This window comes from Pteropus medius, unplaced genomic scaffold, assembly GCF_902729225.1.
Source record: "Pteropus medius unplaced genomic scaffold, Ma_sr-lr_union100, whole genome shotgun sequence".
Classification (NCBI taxonomy): Eukaryota; Metazoa; Chordata; class Mammalia; order Chiroptera; family Pteropodidae; genus Pteropus; species Pteropus medius.
The window spans coordinates 3,711,325-3,730,432 of NW_024349803.1; the positions used below are offsets into that span (position 1 = coordinate 3,711,325).

The window sequence follows — 19,108 nt, forward strand, 5'->3', positions numbered from 1 at the left end:
GGAAGTAAGGGACCTGCATGGGGCTGGCAAAATGCACGGGAATCATGAGCACAAAACGGAAAAGATAAGTATGGTCCTCAGGGTGCAGCAGAAATTCCGCATCTGGGAGTTCTGGGCGGGGGAGTGACAAGGTGAGAAGAATGGGTGCCGTTGTCCTGGGCCGGAGCTGCCGGGGTGAGGGGGCGACACCCACGCAACGACTGGACCGGTCTCCCTTGAAACACATGCGCAGACTTAGCATCATGGCGATGTGCCCACGTGAGTTAGCACCCCTATTCTCCAAAGGCGGCTTCTTGAGGGAAAAAGGGGTCCCCAGTGGTCAGTAATTTCTAAAAGCTCGCAAGTCTCCTGCTGCAAAGGCACCAGAAGCTACTTGGTAAAGATCAAAGCAAACCTTTTTTAAACATAGTCTTTCCTGCTTCAGGAGGGTTCTCCCCGCTCTCCACTAACTCTTCTGCCTGCTCACAAATGCCTGAAATTCATTTGACAGGAAGGCTTTCATTGCACACTTGGGGATAAAGATGAAAATGAAACCATTCTTAGCAGAGGCAGCATATGAATTGAAACGCAACAAAGCTGGGGTTCCCAGACTGTGTGCCAAGATGCCCCAGGGTGCTCCAGCGAACCGAAAAGGCCATGTGGGATAGTTTGTGTTTGAGACAAACATAGTGACATCCGTTGGATGTTCTGCAAACTACAAGTTTGAGGTAATTCATGGTTTCAAGACCAGATCACTGCACTTTTTGATGGTGTGTACCTTCACTGGGTTGGGTTTTTAAAGGTTGCTGTGATGAAAAACTATCGTGCTCACTTTGACTCCAAGATTTGAGAAGTTGTGCAGTGCCCAGCAGGTACTAAGTTGTTAGAACAAATGCCTATTAAGTTGTTTGGACCAAACTACTCAGCGTACAGAACTGCTTGGGGTTCGTTTTGGCCTGTGGGGCTAAGGGTGAGATGCTAAGGGTGCCATGAATGGAGAATGTAGGGGGAGATCTATCCTGAGGTGTGGGTGACTGATAATCTGCCCTTTCCCACGGGCAAGTTTGATAGCCAAGTTCATGAGGGCAGCTGGGGGTAAAATCACGGTAGTGCACAAAGAGACGGGAAGGGAGAAGAAACCGGAAGTTCGACACACCACATTTAATGACTTCATAATTTTTCCACATCCTTATCCCTGACCAGTGGCATTTCCAACGACTGCCTCCAAGCTGTGACCAGACAGACAGCTCCAGAGAGCCTATCTGAGTCCTCCCCTGGTCCAGGGCATACCTTGAGAGACAGTTCGAGGTTTTCACCACCACGCAGTGACATGAGAGGGTCATAAGCTCCAGTGTTTTGGAAGTAATGTCTGTCCATGGCCACAACCCCGCCAGGCACCACGGGGCTCCTGGAGAGAGAAGACAGGAACAGGCTACAGTTCAGAATCCAGAGCACGTCAGGGAGATATTTTGAGGGAAGCTCTCGTGGCTGAAAGAGTGGACTCTTGGCTCCAAGAGACCTCAATGCTTTTAATGGCAAGACTGGAGCCAAGCAAGTACGTTAGAAATCCCAGTATTTTATGAAAAGATAACTGTAATTGACTGGGCTTTTACACCCCATCCTGAGGTACTGCTCCTGTAGGGAGGGCCATGGGGCCACATCTGAGGCTTCTCTTCCCTCTGGCTGAATCTTTCTGGAGAGGCTTTTGAGAAGGAGGCTAGGATTTAAATAAGATACCAGGCAGGTAGCACCAGGCCTAGAGAAAGGGAAAAGGTCAGCTCTGTCCTCTTTCTCCCCTCACCCTTGACCTCACTCTCTTCCGTTTATTTCATGACCATCGAGCTCTCCCCAGTTCTAAGATGAATCAATCCACCAGGGGCAGTAGTTGTAGATAGGTCCCCTCCTGTTCCGAAGAAATACACATGACTTATTTAAACGTATTTAACATTTAAATACTGGATTAAACACAGGAAACTAGAACCCCCGAATGAGGGAATTAAGATGACAATAATATCCCTCAAAGGGTTTAAACAAGAGAAGATGTAGCCACGAGGCTTTTGAAAGCGTGTCCATTCAGGAAAAAAAATTTAAACAAATATTAATGCGGCTAAACTCTGGGTATGTCTCAAGATGTAAATGATTCAGAGTCCAGGCTTTTTAATTACCAAGAAAATAGTATTAAATTATCAAAACTACTGACATGTAGGTTATTAAAAATGTTGTCATACCAGAATACTTAAAACCAGTATTGTATATTACTTGATACAATTTCCAATTCTGCCACTTTCTATTTGTAAGCTCATGGTTAATTCCTCGAGGAGGAGGACCCAGCACTTGTTGTTTGGGTATCTGAGAGCCAAGGGCACTTTGTCTGCCTCCCCTATGGCTGCCCTGGGAGCCCAGGGAATCCTCACCACCCTCTGCCCCAGGAAATAGGGTCCAGGCAGCACCATGGGGCACCAGGCAGAAGGTGCTGGACGCATCTCCATGAAGGACCTGGGACTGTCAGCAGAGTAGCATGGGCTGTGGTATGGGGGCTAAGAGAGGGTGTGAACCTTTGGCAGATGGCGCATGGAGGGTGCAGGCTGCTGGGGTCAGGTGTGCCAACCCCCCGCCAGCGTCCATGACCAATCAAGGTACATCATGGTGAACATGGATGCAGGGCAGCTTAAGCCTGAGATGGGGCACTCCCTCCTCACCCATGCTAGCCCCACAGAAGCCTGGAGCTCAAAATCAACTCCAGGGAGACAGGGAGAGGTAGTGGTTGCACACTATGTGAATATACTAAATGCTACTGAATCATTCACTTTACATGATTAATTTTAGGCCATATGAATTTCACTTCATTAAATTATTTTTTAAAGAGTGGGGGGATATAGGTTGCTTCACCTGGCTCTCTCAGGATACTTGCTCTCGGAACCCAGTGCCATTGTGTAGCAAGCCACAACTAGCCCCGGTGCAGTGACCTCATGGAGAGAACAGGCAAAGACATTCCCACTGAGGTCCTAGCTGATGGCCAACATCAACCTTCAGACCTGTGATCAGCCTTCAAGAGATTCCAGCTCCCAGATGTTGAGTCATTTTCAGGCAGTCTAGCCTAGTGAAGAATAGTCCCGCTAAGTCCCCAGATACCATGGAACAGAGACAACTGACCCCAATGCTCCTTTTCAGAATTTATGACCCACAGAATCCATAAGCTTAATAAAGTGTTGTTGTTTTACACCATTACGTTTGGGTGATTTGTTATGCACCAGAAGATATCTAGAACATCTGCTTAAATAGCATAGTTGTCCAAAAACCATACAGGTGAGAAGCAACCCATAAAATTGGATGTATTTTGATACTTATGGTGTCTTAGCAGTTGCCTGGCTGAGTTCTTCTTTTTGCCTGAGAAGGGATCCAAAGCCAGGGAAATTTCACTGTTATCTAGTGAGGCAGAGCTGGGTCAAGATCCCAGCTCAGGTTCTGTCACTGTCCCACACTGCGGTACCCATTAAAAGTATCTTCAAGACCTTCACTGGACTCTATTAATATAGCAATATAAAAATAATAACACACGTGAGTGCTTGGTACTCTCTGAATGCTTTCCATATATTAACGCGTATTCAGTCTTCACAAAAACCCTATAAGGTAAGTATGGTTATTATCCTCAATTTACTGATGAGAAAACTGAGACACAGATTAAGTAACTTGCTAGGAAACTTGGGGAGCCAGGATTAGCTCCCAGGCAGTCTGGCTACTGAGTCCATCCTAAGGAAGCAAAGGAAAAGCAGGCTCCGCGGTGGGCCTCACCTGATGGGGCTGATGGGGGACTGAAGGGCCTTCCTTTCACTCTCCGGCAAAGGCTCCCAGTGGAAATCCAGCTTCCAGTCCAACACCCCACGCTGTAGGTCCCTGGAGGGGTAATACTGGAAAGTCTTCCAGTCAATCATGTCGATCACTGGAGACACCACCCGGCTCCTGGAAAGGATGGGAGAGTCAAATAAGGAATGCAAACCACTCAGTTGCTGGGGATAGAAGCATAATCGATACACCCACCGCCCAATATGGCGGCAGCCAGCCACATGTGGCTACTGGGCACCCAAAAGATAGTGTGTTTGAATCTGGATGTGGTATAAGTGTGAAATACACACTAGATTTAGAAAACAGTATGAAAAAAAAGTAAAACATCTCAGTAATGTTTATATTGATTATATGTTGAAATGATAATATTTTGGATATATTGGGTTTGTTTAAATATATTTAAATTAATTTCTGATTTCTTTTTATTTTATAATGTGACTACTAGGAATGTTTAAATTACGTACATAAAAAAAATTTAAAAAATAAATTACGTATGTGGCTCATGTTGTATTTCCATTGGTCAGCACTATTCTGGAAAATGTTTTTCCATCAGGAATTGGGGGCCCATTTCATTAGAGAGTGCCTGCCCCTTTCTTTCTTTAAAAACCTCCGTTGACAGCACTAAGAAACAGGAGAATGGGGTGCTTGGCTCAGCTCTACCATGAATGAGCTGTGTGATCTTGAGAGAGCTCTTGGACCTCTTCGGACCTCAGTTTCCTCATTTGTAAAATGAGGGTTGAACTACTTCCCACCAAGGTCTTTCTCAGATGTAAAGCTCTAGGGCTGTGGCTTGTCACCTTTTTGGGGTCTTTGATTCTTTTGAGAAGCAGGGGAAGACTAGGGAGCCCTTCTCAGAAAAAAATAATCACATGCACATGTACAAAATATTGCACGCAATTTCACAGGGTCTGGTTCTTATTCCTCCCTGTATCATAACACTCGATTGATTTGAGGAAGCAGGACTCTGCCAAGCCCCAGAAGTGTCACTGGTGTTAGTGTATCTGCATGTGAGCACACGGTATCTACCAGCAAACCAAAGTCCTGAGTCTAGGTTTATCCGTTCAGTTATTGATGCTGTTGGTGATTGTATTTTATCCCCCTCCCCTTTCTTTTCCATAGGCTGTGATCCAGCTTCAGAGAAGATGATGTGGGAAATTGGTACAGATCAGAAACTTCACCTTTTAAGTAAACAGGTAATCACTCAGGTGTACCAGGAGCTTCTCTCCGCCTGGACAATATATCAATCACATTTTTTTTTTCCTAGCCTCTCATGACTTCTAAAATCTGTGCTGTGAAATGGGTAAGGCCATGAACTCAGAGGTGGCTGGCAGGTACCACTCTAAGGAAAGTGAGGTTCCTGGAAGTAGAGACGCCAGCCAGCCACGGTGCGTTTATACTCCCATCGACTCCCGTCTCTGTTCCTTTCATCTTGGAGAAAGTCAGGTCTGGCGTAAGCCCAGGCCCAACAGAGAAGGCCAGGGAGGTCCTGAGATTCAATTATCTGCTTTAACCTGTGGCCTTTAGTGACTGATATTGGTGTGAGGGGTCATGGGGTTTATATTTAGATCAGGGATCTTAATAAGCTTTTCCTGCCCTTTTCACATTGCTCCCTCTGGAAGGTAAAGGGAACTTAACCCCCCTTGTCTCTGCTATTTTGGGACACCCTGCATGGACCTAAGAAAACTGAGAAGCAAGATCAAGGATGAAAGGAGGGCACTCAGCCTTTTACCCATCTCCGTTTACTGGAGAATGAACTGAGCAGATGGGATAGATCTGACTATTGGCAAAGCATTTTGTGGAATTTCAGAATCAAGAGCCAGGGAGCCATGTGGCTGAATTTTTAAGAATCTCATCAAATTTGTGTCATCTCAGTAATCATAGTAGGGAAATTGCATTTGAGCAGCCACACAATCAATTTGTCCTAGACCTCTGAGCTGTGCCCCTTTGACAGAGTGTACATTACTTTTCGTCAGAAAATGAGAACCCTAAAACTCATTAAATTTTTGCTCTGTTTTGCTGGAAGTTCAGAGTCAGATGTACAGCTCACTTCTACTAACTTCATTACCCCTGACTCCCATCTTTTCCTTTGTGAAATCTCCTTTTCCTTCTATTTTAACCAGACACATATGTGATTAATCATGAGCCTCTTTGAATTCATTTTGGATACAGATGAAGAATAAAATCTCAATAAAGGAAGTGAAAGATGTTTTCTGTTTTGGTTTTTATTTTCATGGACCATAGTAACTGGGCTGAATTAGGGAGTAACAGCAGTCTAGGGACTCGAAAAGAGTGATTAAAAAAAATAAATCCCAAACGATCTTATATTTAGCTTTGGATTTTGTACCTACAGATGTGTCTGATGTTCTTGGAATTCACTTAAAGCAAAATAGCAAAGCTGCCCTGTCTGACTTGGAAAGAACTAGAAGTGTCTGCTTACTCCATCATTCTTGCTTGCGAATTGGCTTTTAATGCTCAGGTAGATAGGAGGTGGATCCTCTCTTAAGCCTTTCTAAGCTCCAAGAGGTCAAGTGTTTTGATTTCAAAAGACAAATAGAGGCAGCTAAGTTGTCAACAAAGACTGGCTTGGCTTCCTCTTCACATGCCCCTCCTCTGAGATTTGGCCATTTTGTGGTCTCCCCACACCTCATTCACAGCTTCCTGTGCACTCTGTTTTCTCTGGGCCCCAGCTTTTGGGCTAAGTTTTCGACATCAATTTGGGGAGGACGCAAACATTCAGTCCATATCAGGTCAACTAATAAAGTACCATTCATATATTCAAAAGCTAACTGCAGCTCCAACCTTACCAACCAACACTGTTACCACAAGAAAGAATAAGTCCTGGTTTTTTCCAGCCCCTCTTTATTTTCCGTGGACCTGGATGTCCCTCCAGGGCTGCGATAGGTAAAGTCATTGGGGAAATCCACTCGAATTATTGGTGTTTGCAAAAAGCTTCTTACACTGAGAAGCAAAAGGTGTTAAACTCTCTCTTCCCAGAGCTCCTGCTGCTCACGTGTGACCCCGAGACTGGGGTCAGCCCTTCCCAGACTCTGTCATGCTGAGGGGGTGTGGAGTAGAATGGGGCTGGAGAGGTTCCTTGGGGACATCAGACCCAAAGAAGGCTGCTCCCTCTGCCGGGCTGGGAGGCATCTTGAGCCCGCTGCTGCTCCTCAATACACATACTCACAAACTCTCTTGCACACTCACTACCTAAACACACACTCACGCGGGATTCCTCAGGCTGCCCTCTATCATTTAACCCCGTGACAGAGAGGTAGGTGTGTTCCCTGCCCCACCCTGCATCTCCCTACTGAGCAGGCTCAGCCCTGGCTCAGCTCTAGGTGACCTTAAGAACTAGGTGTCTCTAAGATAGGGGACCAGACCAGTCTTCATGTGGAAAACAGCTTGGACAGCCTCTTGAGCGAGGATCGCCCCTAAAATGGTGCTGCTTTTCAACACTTCACCAAGGACTGCCCCTTTCCCCTTGGAAATCTTCATTTTTCTCGAGCCCTGACTCTCATTCCTTGGCTAGAATACTGGAGCTGGCAGTCAGCACCAGACAGTTGGCAGCTGTAATGACAGCTACTCTTGATGTTCATCCTTGTTACTTTATGCAGAAACCAGCCACCAATCACCACCTCTCAAGACTGCTCTAAAAACAATTTCTCTTAAAAAAAATAAAAAAATAAAAACTCTGTCTGAGGCTGTTATATAGAGTTATGTGGGTTGTACATTGCCCAATTTTAAAGAATGCCTCAAATATCATAGACACTATAACTTTGCATATTTATTTCTAAATTATCTGACAGCACTAAAGTGTCTTCTTCTAAAAAAATGAGTGTATTATGACAAATTTTCTGAAGAATGGGAGTAAACGGTCATGGAGAAGGGACTCTTTCCACCTATTCACACCAAGCTGCCATATGGGTTACGGCAGACGCGGTCTGTGGGCAGGCGCAGGGAACCAGGGCTAGTCACCAGGCCTTGAATTTTCTGACCAGGGTGTTGAGAAAGTTATGACTCTTTAAATAGTTGATTTATGTCTTATTACACTGTTTACTTACCATTTCCATTCTACCTTTTTAATGAAAGCTCTTAAATACCCTTCCTTGCTTTTTGGGCAATGGGTCCTCCCCTGGTGACAGAATGTCTCCTGCTATGAGCCCTAGAGACAGCCAGGGCCCTTTCCTCTCTCAAAGAACAGCAGCTATTAGGAGCTGTGCCCAGTGGCTTCTACAGCTTTGCTTTACACGAGTTGAGGAATTGCCTGAGCAAGGTCACTGAGGGAGTAAAGCAAATCTTGAAAGGGGATGCTCTCTCGGGCCATCGCTCACAGAGCATCGCTGTGTGTAGTGGAAAGAAACGAGAACTTAGACCCAGGCAAAGTAGCTTTTCTTTCAGACCCTCATCTGTAAGGGCATGTACACCAAGCTATGGGGCCCAGAGGAAACGGAGTGCGCAGGAAGCTGTGAATGAGGTGTGGAATCACCTTAGGACCCAGCAATTCCACTTCCGGGCATTCATTCTAAGACATCCAAATCACGAATTTGAAAAGATATATGCACCCTTATATTCATCGCAGCATTATTTACAATAATCATGATATGGAAGCAACCTAAGTGTCCATCGATAGACGATTGGATAAAGAAGTTGTGGTACATATATACAATGGAATATTATTCTGCCATAAAAACTAATAAAATCCTATCATTTGCAATAACATGAATGGACCTAAAGGGTATTTTGCTAAGTGAAATAAGTCAGACAGAGACAGACAAATAACACACGATTTCACTTATAAGTGGAATCTAAAAAACGAGGTAAATGAACAAACAAAACGGAAACAGACTCATAGATATAGAGAAAAAACTGATGGTTGTCATATGGGTGGGGAGTTGAGGGGCTGGGTGAAAAAGGTGAAGGAATTAAGAAGTACAAATTCGTAGTTACAAAATCGTCTTGGGAATATAAAATACAGCATAAGGAATACAGTCAATAACGTTGTAATAACTATGTATGGTGCCAGGTGCATCCTAGATTTATTGGGGGCTCACTTTGTAAGTTGTATAAATGTCTAACCACTATGCTATACACCTAAAACTAATAATAATTTTGAATGTCAGTTGCTGGCTTTTCATCAAAGGTAGTGATAACCGCGATGAGATGTTACCCTTCACAGGGGAATCTGCAACCTAATAGAAGCTGTTCTCCAGGCCTCAGTTTCTGTATCTATAGAACAAGGTAAGTAGACTGGAGGACTCTAGCCTCCCTTCCAACTCTACCTCCCTATGCTTCTTAAAAGTCTCAAACATCCAAAAAATCCCTTAAGAATGTGTTGCTCTCTGATGGTGGAGACTTAGGCACTTTCTTTGATGGTGAGTAGGTGTTCTATGAGTGGCTGAGGCTATCGACTATATCCCCCACCCCCACCTCTGGATCCCCAGACCCCAGGGGTGAGTTACCTATCACCAGCTATTCTGCTGAGGAGGGGTTCCAGCCAGCCTGGGTGGCATTCGCAGTGGGAGTCCATGAAGACCAGCACATCCCCAGCAGCCCTGGTGGCGCCCAGCATCCGGGCCCTGATGGCGCCTAGCCTCTTGTTGCTCCTGAGCAGCTTCACCCCCTCCAACCTGGCCACATATTCACTGAGAGCAGACTTGAGCTGTCCTGGAATCAACAGGGTTTTGGTCAGTGGGGTAACAGATGCTACAGCCAGTGAGTGTGTGATGACAATCACTAGAGTCGGTGGCAGAAATTCTCTCCTGGGAGGTGTGGTGAGCACAAGGGGCCCAAGAGCCAGATACGTCATCACCGTGGTTGTGGCTAAGATGTCAGTTGTTTCATTAGTTGTGGTAAGTCAGGATACTCTCCAGTAACGACCAGGAAGGATGATGTCATAAAACCAGGAGAGGAGAGAACGTGCTAACCTCCTCTAAATGCAGCAGCGAGATTGTAGCAGACAATGTTGGTGCCCTGTTCAGATGCCCTGGGACCCTTTTACTGCTTTGGTTTGGTTCGTGTGTCCTCAGCTGATGTGGGTTTGTTGTTAACTGCAATTGCATCCTTCCCTGGGGACATGCCCTTGGGTATTGGAACTGCCACTCCCGCAAGTGCCAGGGAGTCAGGCGGAACGTGCCCAGACTCAATGACCAACCATTGCGGGGGCACAAAATCCCGCTGCCTTTCCACAAGGCAGGACAGATTCTTACACTGCAGAGTTACCCATGGGATCAGGCTGTGGACTTCATCTGAAACGACATCTTGGTTCAGCTCCTTCCTCTGCCTCTCCAACTCCCCTACAGGGTTCCCTCCCCTGATAGTACACCCCCCAAATCACGTGCACATGAATCCTCATCTCAGTCTCTGCTTCTAGAGAACTCGACCTAAAACAGTGGTCAAGGAAGTCAACGGCAGAAGGGTCCCTGAAATGTGGTCACTGGTGGTGCTGGCCAAAGAGGTCTCATTGCAGGGGTAGGAGTAGGTGGGCAATGCGGTGGGTCAAAAAAAAGTGAGAGGTGAAAAACTGAGACCAAGAGTCTAGATTCTCTCTTAGGAATGATGTTTTTATAGGAGAAAAGAGAGACAGAGTCGAGTCTTAAGGAGAAGGCAATAAATAATGAGAAATGTGTGTGTTTGCGTAATTTTCTTTATGGAAAAATGAACAAGAAATAGAGAAGTATTTAACTGCAATAAACTGGCCCTATGTGGCCAAAAAGAATGAGAGACTTGTTAAGTTTTGTGTTGCAAGTAATTCTGTGTGTGTGTGTAACTGTGTGTATATGTGGTGTGTGTGCAAGTGATATATTATTGTGGTATTATTGTTTCAGTATGCCAACAAGAACAAGCCAGTGGGGGTGGAAAGAATAATTTGATCATTCACAGAGAAGTAGTGTCCTTCATGAAGTCTTGGAAGTGGGGAGCCAACAGTCCACTGGCCCAAGACCTCCTTGAGGACAAGGTTTATACCTCATGCATCTCTTCTGCTCAGGGGCAGCCCACAGTGGGCACTCAGTGGATGTGTGTTGAACAGAACTGAGCCAAAGAGCACGACTTTCCCTGGTTCCCCAGCCTGGAGCCTGGCGGCTTTGTTAGCTGGGTCTCCAGGGAGGCAGAAGGCTCAGGCAGCCTTGCCCAAAGGCCCAACTAGACTCCCTAGGGAGCTGCCTTCTGAGCAGCATGTAGTTCCCCAGGAATATTTTTCTGCCAGGAAACTGTTCTAAGCAATGGATGTAAGGATCCCAGTCACTTGGCTGTTGCATTTCTCAGTGGTAAAAATGTTGTGCTGATTTATTACTTTGTAATTGTTTTTCTGGAAAGCTTTTGAGCTCCAGCTCCATTCCCTAGAGAAGGATTTCTGTTAGTGAAGCTGTTAAAATTTCTGAACTTGGACTCTGAGAATCAGCCTCTTGGCGACTCCACTGTATTGATTATTGTTAGTTGTTTTTCTCGATATTTATTCTCCCCTTCCACCTCGCTAATGGAAACTTTATTTTTTCAGGGCACTAACCTACCCAGACTCCCTTGCTGCTAGCAGTACCTTTTGATCCAACTCTGATAGAAATACATTGAGTAAGAGGATTGCGGAAAACTATCGTTTTACTGATATTTTTCTAAAAGGACAAACTTGTCTGGCTTCTGCCTATCTGCTTTTTACCCTTTTCCTGCATGGAATGGGGGATGTGACGCCAAGAGGTATAGCAGCCTCATTGTGATTATGAGACCAAAGACCAGCCTCCAGTACAGCTAAGTGGAAAGCAGAGGGGCTGAGGACATTGGAGTGGCCCACACCCCTGGGGCCCTGCTCCTTTGCCTCTGCGCATGAAAAGAGATGGGAAGTCTCCCGAAGGGACACTGACATAACACAGTTCATCAGCTGATGGGGGAGGGACCATAAGTGTGCTATTGGGAGGACTCCAAACCCCAGTCAAGGGTTTGGAGTCTCTGGGTACCTTGGCCAGCTGACCCAGCCCAGCCCAGGACCTGCTCATTTGTCTAATAGACAGCCAGATGCACCTCAGTAACCGTGTGTACTCCTGAGGCCTCTGGCTAGTCTGACTCACTGCCATGTCCAGGCTGGACAAATCCTCAACATGAGGACCTTAGAAAGAGCTAACAGAAGCATCTATCCTGTCCTCTGTCATTCCCTTTAGAAAAGTGCTTGGCAGACCTCACAAACACTCAGCTTCACTCAGAGCAATCTGTCTCCCCATGAAGCCAGGAAGGGCTTCTGTAGACAATTTGAGACAAAAGTGTATTGTCCTCAGGCCCGAGCCAAAGACGAGAGCAGTGCGGCCCATGGACCAGCAGCATCAGCATCACCTGTGAGCTTGTTAGAAAAGTCCGTTCTTGAGCCTGATACCAGATCACGAAACTGTGAGGGTGGGCCCAACAATCAGTGTTTAACAAGCCTGCAGGTGATTCTGATACATATTTAAGTTTGAGAAACACTGACCTAGAAGTCAGGCTGGGGTTTGCTCTGCCTCATCTTCTCCCAGGTACCCAGCCACGCAAGGGGCTGGTCCCCAGCAGTGAGTTTCCTGTCAGTGGAACTCTGCTGCACTTGGTGTGACTCAGCTCTGGTCAATTCTCCTCTCTGGGCCCCCCATTTCCTCATCTGGGAAGTGAGTGCATTGGACTAAATGAGAACAATTTAATCATTAATACTTGTATGGTGCTTGGCCCAGTGTCTAGGAAGCAGGGAGCACTCACAAAATGGCCACCCCTTGTGATTCTTGAGTGTCTTGGGTGGAAGTTTATTGGTCTGTGTAGAGGTTGGGACCCAGGGAAGACTCCCCTGCCGCATGGGACCGAGCTGGAGCAACCCTTGCCTTGTATGTCTGTTCACCTTCTCTCTCCTCTTCCCCTACCTCCGCATTAGTTTCCTGGGGGCCCTTCAGTAATGAGTTACCTGCACCTGAAGTCTCACCTGAAGGTCTGCTTCTGGGAAACTTTTCTAAGCAGTTTCCAAACTCCAGTGTTTACGTAGGAACCACCCCCTTCCCCCAAGATTCCTTCCCGCCCGAGGGAGCCTGGGGGAAGCCCATAGCCACCTTGCTGGCTGAGGTCGTCCACGAGGATGATCTCCTTTAGGAAAGCCCTGGGCGCTGTGTCAAGGATGCTGTGTACGGTTCTCAGGAGGGTGGACCAGGGCTCGTCATGGAAACAGAGGATGATGCTGGCTGTGGGCAGGCTGTCCTCAGGGTGCTGCTGTAGACATCTGCAGGGATGAAAACCAGGGAGCCGTGGGGAAGAATGATTGAAAGAAGTGTTCAACATCCTTGAACTCACTCCCAGGCCCTGGTTGGGGCTGCTCCAACCACACGTCTCTTTCCCAACTCAATGGCTCTCCCTGGGTTTTCTTAAAATTTCCACATAAAGAGAGCCATTCCCCCCCCGCCCCCACATACACACACACAGTAATGCTGCACAGTACTGCCTCCCAGATCCTCAGATCCCAACACCTTCTTTACAGTGTTTAATCCATGCCTCTCTCATAGCAGGTGAGAGGCGTTGCCATCATTCTCAGCAGATGATGGTCCTAGCCTGTAAAACGTGAATGAATGACGGTATTACCAATCTCATGGAGCTGGTTGGTGTGAGGCCTAAATAGGATGGTGTACGAAGCAAGTGGTGTATGAACACTTTCATCATCCGTTTAAAGGCAGGGACTCTATTTTCTTTGTTTTTGTGTTCCTACAACCTAATACAGCACTTGGCACTTAATAAATGTTTATTATTATTATTATTATTATTATTTTTGAAGAAGGGACAAGGATTAAACATGTGTGAATGCCAGCAACATGCCAGACCCTGTGCTAGGCCCTATATACACATTACTGAGTGTTCATTCTATAATGAGCCTATGGATTGGGTTATATTACCCCATTTTACAGATGTGGAAACTGAGGCTGAGAAGGTGACAAGACTCATTGAAGGCCACATTACTGGTAAGTGGCAGAGCTGGATGTTTTCCTTCAAAGCTGTCATGACCTTTCTACTTTGTGAGTTCATGGCCAGGTACACAGGGGTGCATGGCGTGATCTCTATCAGGGGGCTACTTTTTAAGGAAAGGGGCAATGTTCTTTCTAGTATCTTTTTTAAAAATAATTTATAACTTTTTATTTTGCAGTAGTTTAAGACTCACAAGAAGTTGCAAAAAATAGAACAGAGAGTTCCTGTGTTATCTTTGCCCAGCTTCACCCAGCGATAACATCTTACGTAACCCTCCGCAATGCTCAAAACCAGGAATGTGACACAGTTCAACACTATCAGCTCAAATACCGACCTTATTTGGATTTCACCAGTTTTTATATCTAGCAGTAATTTTTAAGGGAAATTCATATGGACTTCAGAAAGAAGTCCCTAGATGGATGAGTGTCCTTAGAAGTGTTTCAAAGACAAATAAAATAATGAACTTTATATGAACTTTTACAGTCTTATTTCGGGGCTGTTCAAATAACATGTCCAAAGTGGAATTGATATGGGACATCACTTGTAAAATTCTTAATCTTTAAGCAGGAAATGATAAGGGACATCTCTTGCAGAATTCTTCATCTTTTTAGTAAACCTAGTTAAGTTTTCTTCCCTCCTTTTTTGGGAAAAAGTCTCTCTCCCTCAAGTCCCGATAATTGCCCTGAAACTGGTGACTCAGATCTTCTGGCTATTGATAAAGGTCATCGGCCCATTGTTAGCAGAAATGGCAATAGGCCAGACAGGGCCCTTAGAGTCTGAGAGGGGAGGGGACTTTAGGCCAAAAGTCTTTTTTCTCTTTAAGAAATACATTAACTCACTTAGTAGGCAAATCAATAATAGAAATTAATAGATATATAATTTAAATAACAAGCGTATATCTTCTTTTCCTTGTCTAGGGACTGAGGCAGCATTTCAGCAGGAAACCCAAGACCCCACCTTGACTGAGGCAGAAAGGGAAAGAGTTCCATGAAATCCCAATAGGCAGGGACAATGGCTCTTCTCAGCAGGAAGCAGATACGGAAGAAGAGACCTCCCATCCCTCGACGTCCATACTAATAATAGGGGGATTCATGGCTCTTAGAAAAGAGTTAGGCAGGAAAGTTAGTTAGAGGGTTTCGGGTCTACCTGTAAAAACACTGAGGTCATCCTATCCTAGAAGAGGTCTGCCCTAATCTGCCCACAATTAGGCAAGCCAGAAGGCATTTTTTTAAAACTCATACAAAGAAACAAGTAGGCAGAGAATTAGGTACCAATTTAAGCCAGTCACTCGCACCTTCACAGTGAAGACCCCAACGACCTTCAACTCACCTGAGCCTCATTATACCATCATTATAATATGATGCATATGCACAGAAGTTCATTAATATCATTATAACATACTGAATTCTGGGAACAAACATGCACAGAAAGCAAATGATGAATCACTGAGTCCTGTCAATCTTAGTTGTCAATCAAGGAAGCCCACCCCTCTAAGAAAAGTAACCACCCACAGCAAAAAAGAGATGAAAACCCTGAAGTCTTTGTTACCAGGCCTTTTGAGCCAGCTTCTCTTGCTCAGGCCGCTTCCACATCTGGTAGTGTACTTTCCCTTTTAATAAAGCTTTCCTTTTCTACTGTATTTCGGTGTCTTCTTGCTCAGATCTTTGTTCAAGACATCAAGAATCTGGACAATGCACCGAGGGAGAATACTCACTTTCAGGTAACAGAATCAGTTCTCTGTAAGGTTTTAAGAATATAACCGAGTCCCCCAGTGCACCCTGCAGTCTCTGCCAAGTTCTTTTACCCTCTCCAGCCTCCCCCATACCCGGTACTCCCCCTTCTCTCTCCCCATGCTTGGGAGGGGGAGGGAGGCTTTCCTCCTCCAAATCCACCAGATTTTGAGAATTTCCACTCTGCCCTCAGAATTGTTCTAGACTTGCTCACAAACAGGTTCGAAACTTCTTTTGTGTCCTTTCTATGACCACGGTGGTTGCGGTTGCAGGCAAATCCAGAGGTCCTAGGACTGGGGCCTTGTGGGGGTGGGGGGCTATGAAAAGGTATTTCGTCTCAATGAACTCAGTGGGTAGAAAAAAACGTAAAACAATACTTGGACAATTGCCAGGAGGCTGACTGTTTTCCAACTCAGACAGGAGAGGAATTTGGGGACAGAGAGACCTGCATATGAAATTCTTGTGGGTGCTGTTTTATAGGAAACAAAGTCCATTACCTCAGGGCAGAACAAGGCCATGCCTTCCTCCCAAGGGACCAGCTCTTTTTTTTTTTTTTAGCCCAATCCATAAAATACGATGACCAGAAACAACACAAGTATATAGTGCATGTGTGTCCTTGTGGTAATGATACAGGACTGGCAAATTTCCCAAGTGACAGAGAGACCAAGCCCTGTACCAAGAGAAGAAGAAGGTCTTTTGGCAGAGAGTGAAAAAGAGTTCGACACATACACCAAAGTTAAGGTCAAAAGGAAAGTTTATTAGAAAAGCGGTAACACTCCACAGAGTGTGGTCTCCTCTCAGAGGGACCAAGAGAGGCTTGGAAAGATAGTGAGCAGAGAGGGGCTGAGTGTTCAGGGAATTCAGTTTACATATCATTCTTTAGTTCCTGTGAGTTCCATTTCCTTTGATATGGACCGACAGTGAGGATGGGAAAGGGTATGTAGCGTGAAAGGGTAAGAATATGTAGAGTGAAAAGCCTGCTGGCGGTTTCTAGCCTTTAATCCATAGGTTCCCCATGATTTTACCATAGGGAATGACTCTTGCAAAGTTCCTGTTTCCCTTTCACAGGTGTGGGAAATGGGCTGTTAACCCCAGCAGAACTCTGCCTTTGTTCTGAAGGTGTCCTCCTGGCCTAGCTGCAGGGCTGATCTGCATATTGTAGTCTCTGATTGTGGCTTGATTATCATTTTTAATTCTCTTGCCTCCTCCTTACATTAGTAAGGTAATCAGAAAAGCTTAGACTTTGGAATCAGACATGTTTAGACTTGAGTATTCACCCTGCTGCTTCCTATGTTTCCTTGGATAGCATACTCAATATTTGTAAACTTGAGTTTCTTCATCTGAAAGATAAGGATGATAATATTTATCTTTTTGGCCTGTTGTGAGAATCTAAGAATAACGATAGGAATTCAATAGGCAGTGGCTATTTTATAGCATTTTTGGAGAAAGAGAAGATGTAATTAGCACATGTGTCATCTTTGTAAAATGTAACTGTCTTTAAACAACTGCCCTATGTTATAGCAATGAGACACCTTTTGGAAGTTTGGTTTTCCAATTCTGCAAATTGGAATGCCCACAGCACATAACTTTAAAGCTTTCATAAGGAAGACGTGCTTAGCATAGTGCTGGCACATAGTAGGGACTCCATCAAAGAAAGAGATTCTTGTTGAAACTCTAGCTCTTTAAGACCACACTCCTCACACATTCCTCAAAATTAGGAGGCTGGAGAGCTTCCTGTTCTGTGAAATAGCCAGTGACCCAGGGCAACTGACTTCCTCTCTGTGGCCTCAGGGAATGGTTTCTGCAGAGGCATCTAGCCTGAGAATTCTACACTTCCTGGCAGTGTAAATGACCCTGGGCAAGTCGCTTAGCTTCTGGGTGCCTTGGTTTCCTCGGGATGGTAATAACAGCATCCACTTTGAAGAGCTGCTGTATTGATTAAATGGCTTCACAGAGCACTAAGAGCAGTGGCTGTAAATGCTGTGTGAGTATTTGCTCCATTATTAGAAGATATACCGATACTGCAAGGTGGATCCCAAAGGCTCTTCCAGCCATGAAATTCTGTGTTCCCGGCTCTTTGGGGCCCTCTTCAGGTAGGAGAGGAGGAAGGGAAAAGCCAGAGGGGCAGGAGCTTTAAAGAGAATTTCATGACTCCCCTCCTCTCCCTCCATCTGTCTTATTCCAGGATTTTCTGGGTTTTATGTACAGCTAGAACTGTGTACTCTCTTTACAGTGAGAGGATGGCTAACAGATAAATGGGCAAGCTGTGTGAATGCAATAAACTTAATAGATTGCTAAGTACTTTGAAAGGCCAAGTGGGTTTTTGGAAGCTATTACAAGGCTAAAGGAGCTGCCTCCATGAGCTGTGGATGTAGGTGTCCTGGCATCAGCTTGGAAAGGACCTGTCATCACTTGCTCCATGGGTAGAAGCTCACAGAGCCTTCAAGACAAACAGACAGCTTTGGGGCATCTCTTCAGACAACTGCAAAACTGCCGGGAGATGAGAGCTGAAAATAACCATGGAAATAATCTGGTGTTTCAGGGGAGAATAAGCTTGGGCTCTGAGTGAATCCTGTGGTTTGTGAGAAAGCCCAGTACCCTTGACATGACTCTGGAATGCAGTGCTAATTATTATAAACACAAGTTTGGCAATACTTGTGTCTCAGGCCTGTTAGATGTTTTCCAGAGGAGACATTGAGGATTTGATTGTTTCTGGTAGGTAGAGTGACCGAGAGGAGGGGGCCTATGGATGGTGCAAGCTGTGTAGCCCCAGACACCAGTGGGGGTACCAGATATATGCATGGGCTTGTGAGGGTCCGTGGTCATCATGCCAGGGAATGATGGGCAGCACCGAGCCTTGTGAGGATGGGCGAATAGGATGAGCCCTCCCTATGCCAATAGCCCGAGTAGTAGTAGCACAGAGTGGAGGAGGGTATGACATGTAATAACCCTGAGAGCAGCCAAACTGTAACTCCACCCACCTTGTTCAGAAACTGTGTCAACTTAGAGCATCTTGGGAAGAGACTGTATGTCAAGTGGCTAGAGATCAAGCCTTGGCATTGAGTTCGGAATCCTGGATCTGTCCTTATGTGACTTGGGCAAGCGACATAACTATCTGATAACCATCCTTCCTTTCAACAATTTCCAGATTCACAGATCCAGTTATAAATTTCCAGTTCTAAAATTTCCAGTTATAAAAATCCAGTTCTTATTTTCAGCCATCTTTTCAATTCCAATAAGTCCTTTTTGAGCATGCACTTACTTAAATTCAGTTTTAGTTAAACTCAGTAAAACAGGTTATTGGAAGAATCAAATGAGTGAATACATATAAAGTATTTAGCCCAGGGCCTTATTCATAGTAAGAGTTCAATAAATGATAATTATTATTATTATTATTATTATTATTATTATTTTTGCAAGCCTCCCATGTGCTTTGAGACCTCTCTAGGCCTCAATTTCTTCATCTACAAAATGAGGATAACAAGTAGGGTTACTTTAGAGGGCCATGTGTAGATCACATAAGCAAAGAGATATGTGTGGGGGCGTTGTGCATAGCAAACTTTTTATGAACGGAAACTGTCACTATCACTCAGGTTAATGTTGTGTGC

The 19,108-nt window shown here is 45.2% G+C and overlaps 1 protein-coding gene across 6 annotated transcripts in view; it reads right to left on the reverse strand.

Annotated features, from left to right (window-relative positions):
• Positions 1 to 19,108, reverse strand: part of GALNT15 (polypeptide N-acetylgalactosaminyltransferase 15) — a 43,151-nt gene that overhangs the window by 12,487 nt on the left and 11,556 nt on the right. For 3 of the 6 annotated variants that reach the window (XM_039837055.1, XM_039837054.1, XM_039837056.1), the window contains exons 2-5: positions 12,870 to 13,036; positions 9,282 to 9,486; positions 3,772 to 3,939; positions 1,270 to 1,387 (exon numbers count right to left, since the gene is read on the reverse strand). In XM_039837055.1, the coding sequence (XP_039692989.1) occupies positions 1,270 to 1,387; positions 3,772 to 3,939; positions 9,282 to 9,486; positions 12,870 to 13,036 (658 nt within the window). Of the gene's footprint in view, positions 1 to 1,269; positions 1,388 to 3,771; positions 3,940 to 9,281; positions 9,487 to 12,869; positions 13,037 to 13,289; positions 13,376 to 15,318; positions 15,409 to 15,484; positions 15,577 to 19,108 lie in introns of those variants that run through there. The other 3 variants (XM_039837058.1, XM_039837059.1, XM_039837057.1) reach the window with 3 other exon arrangements.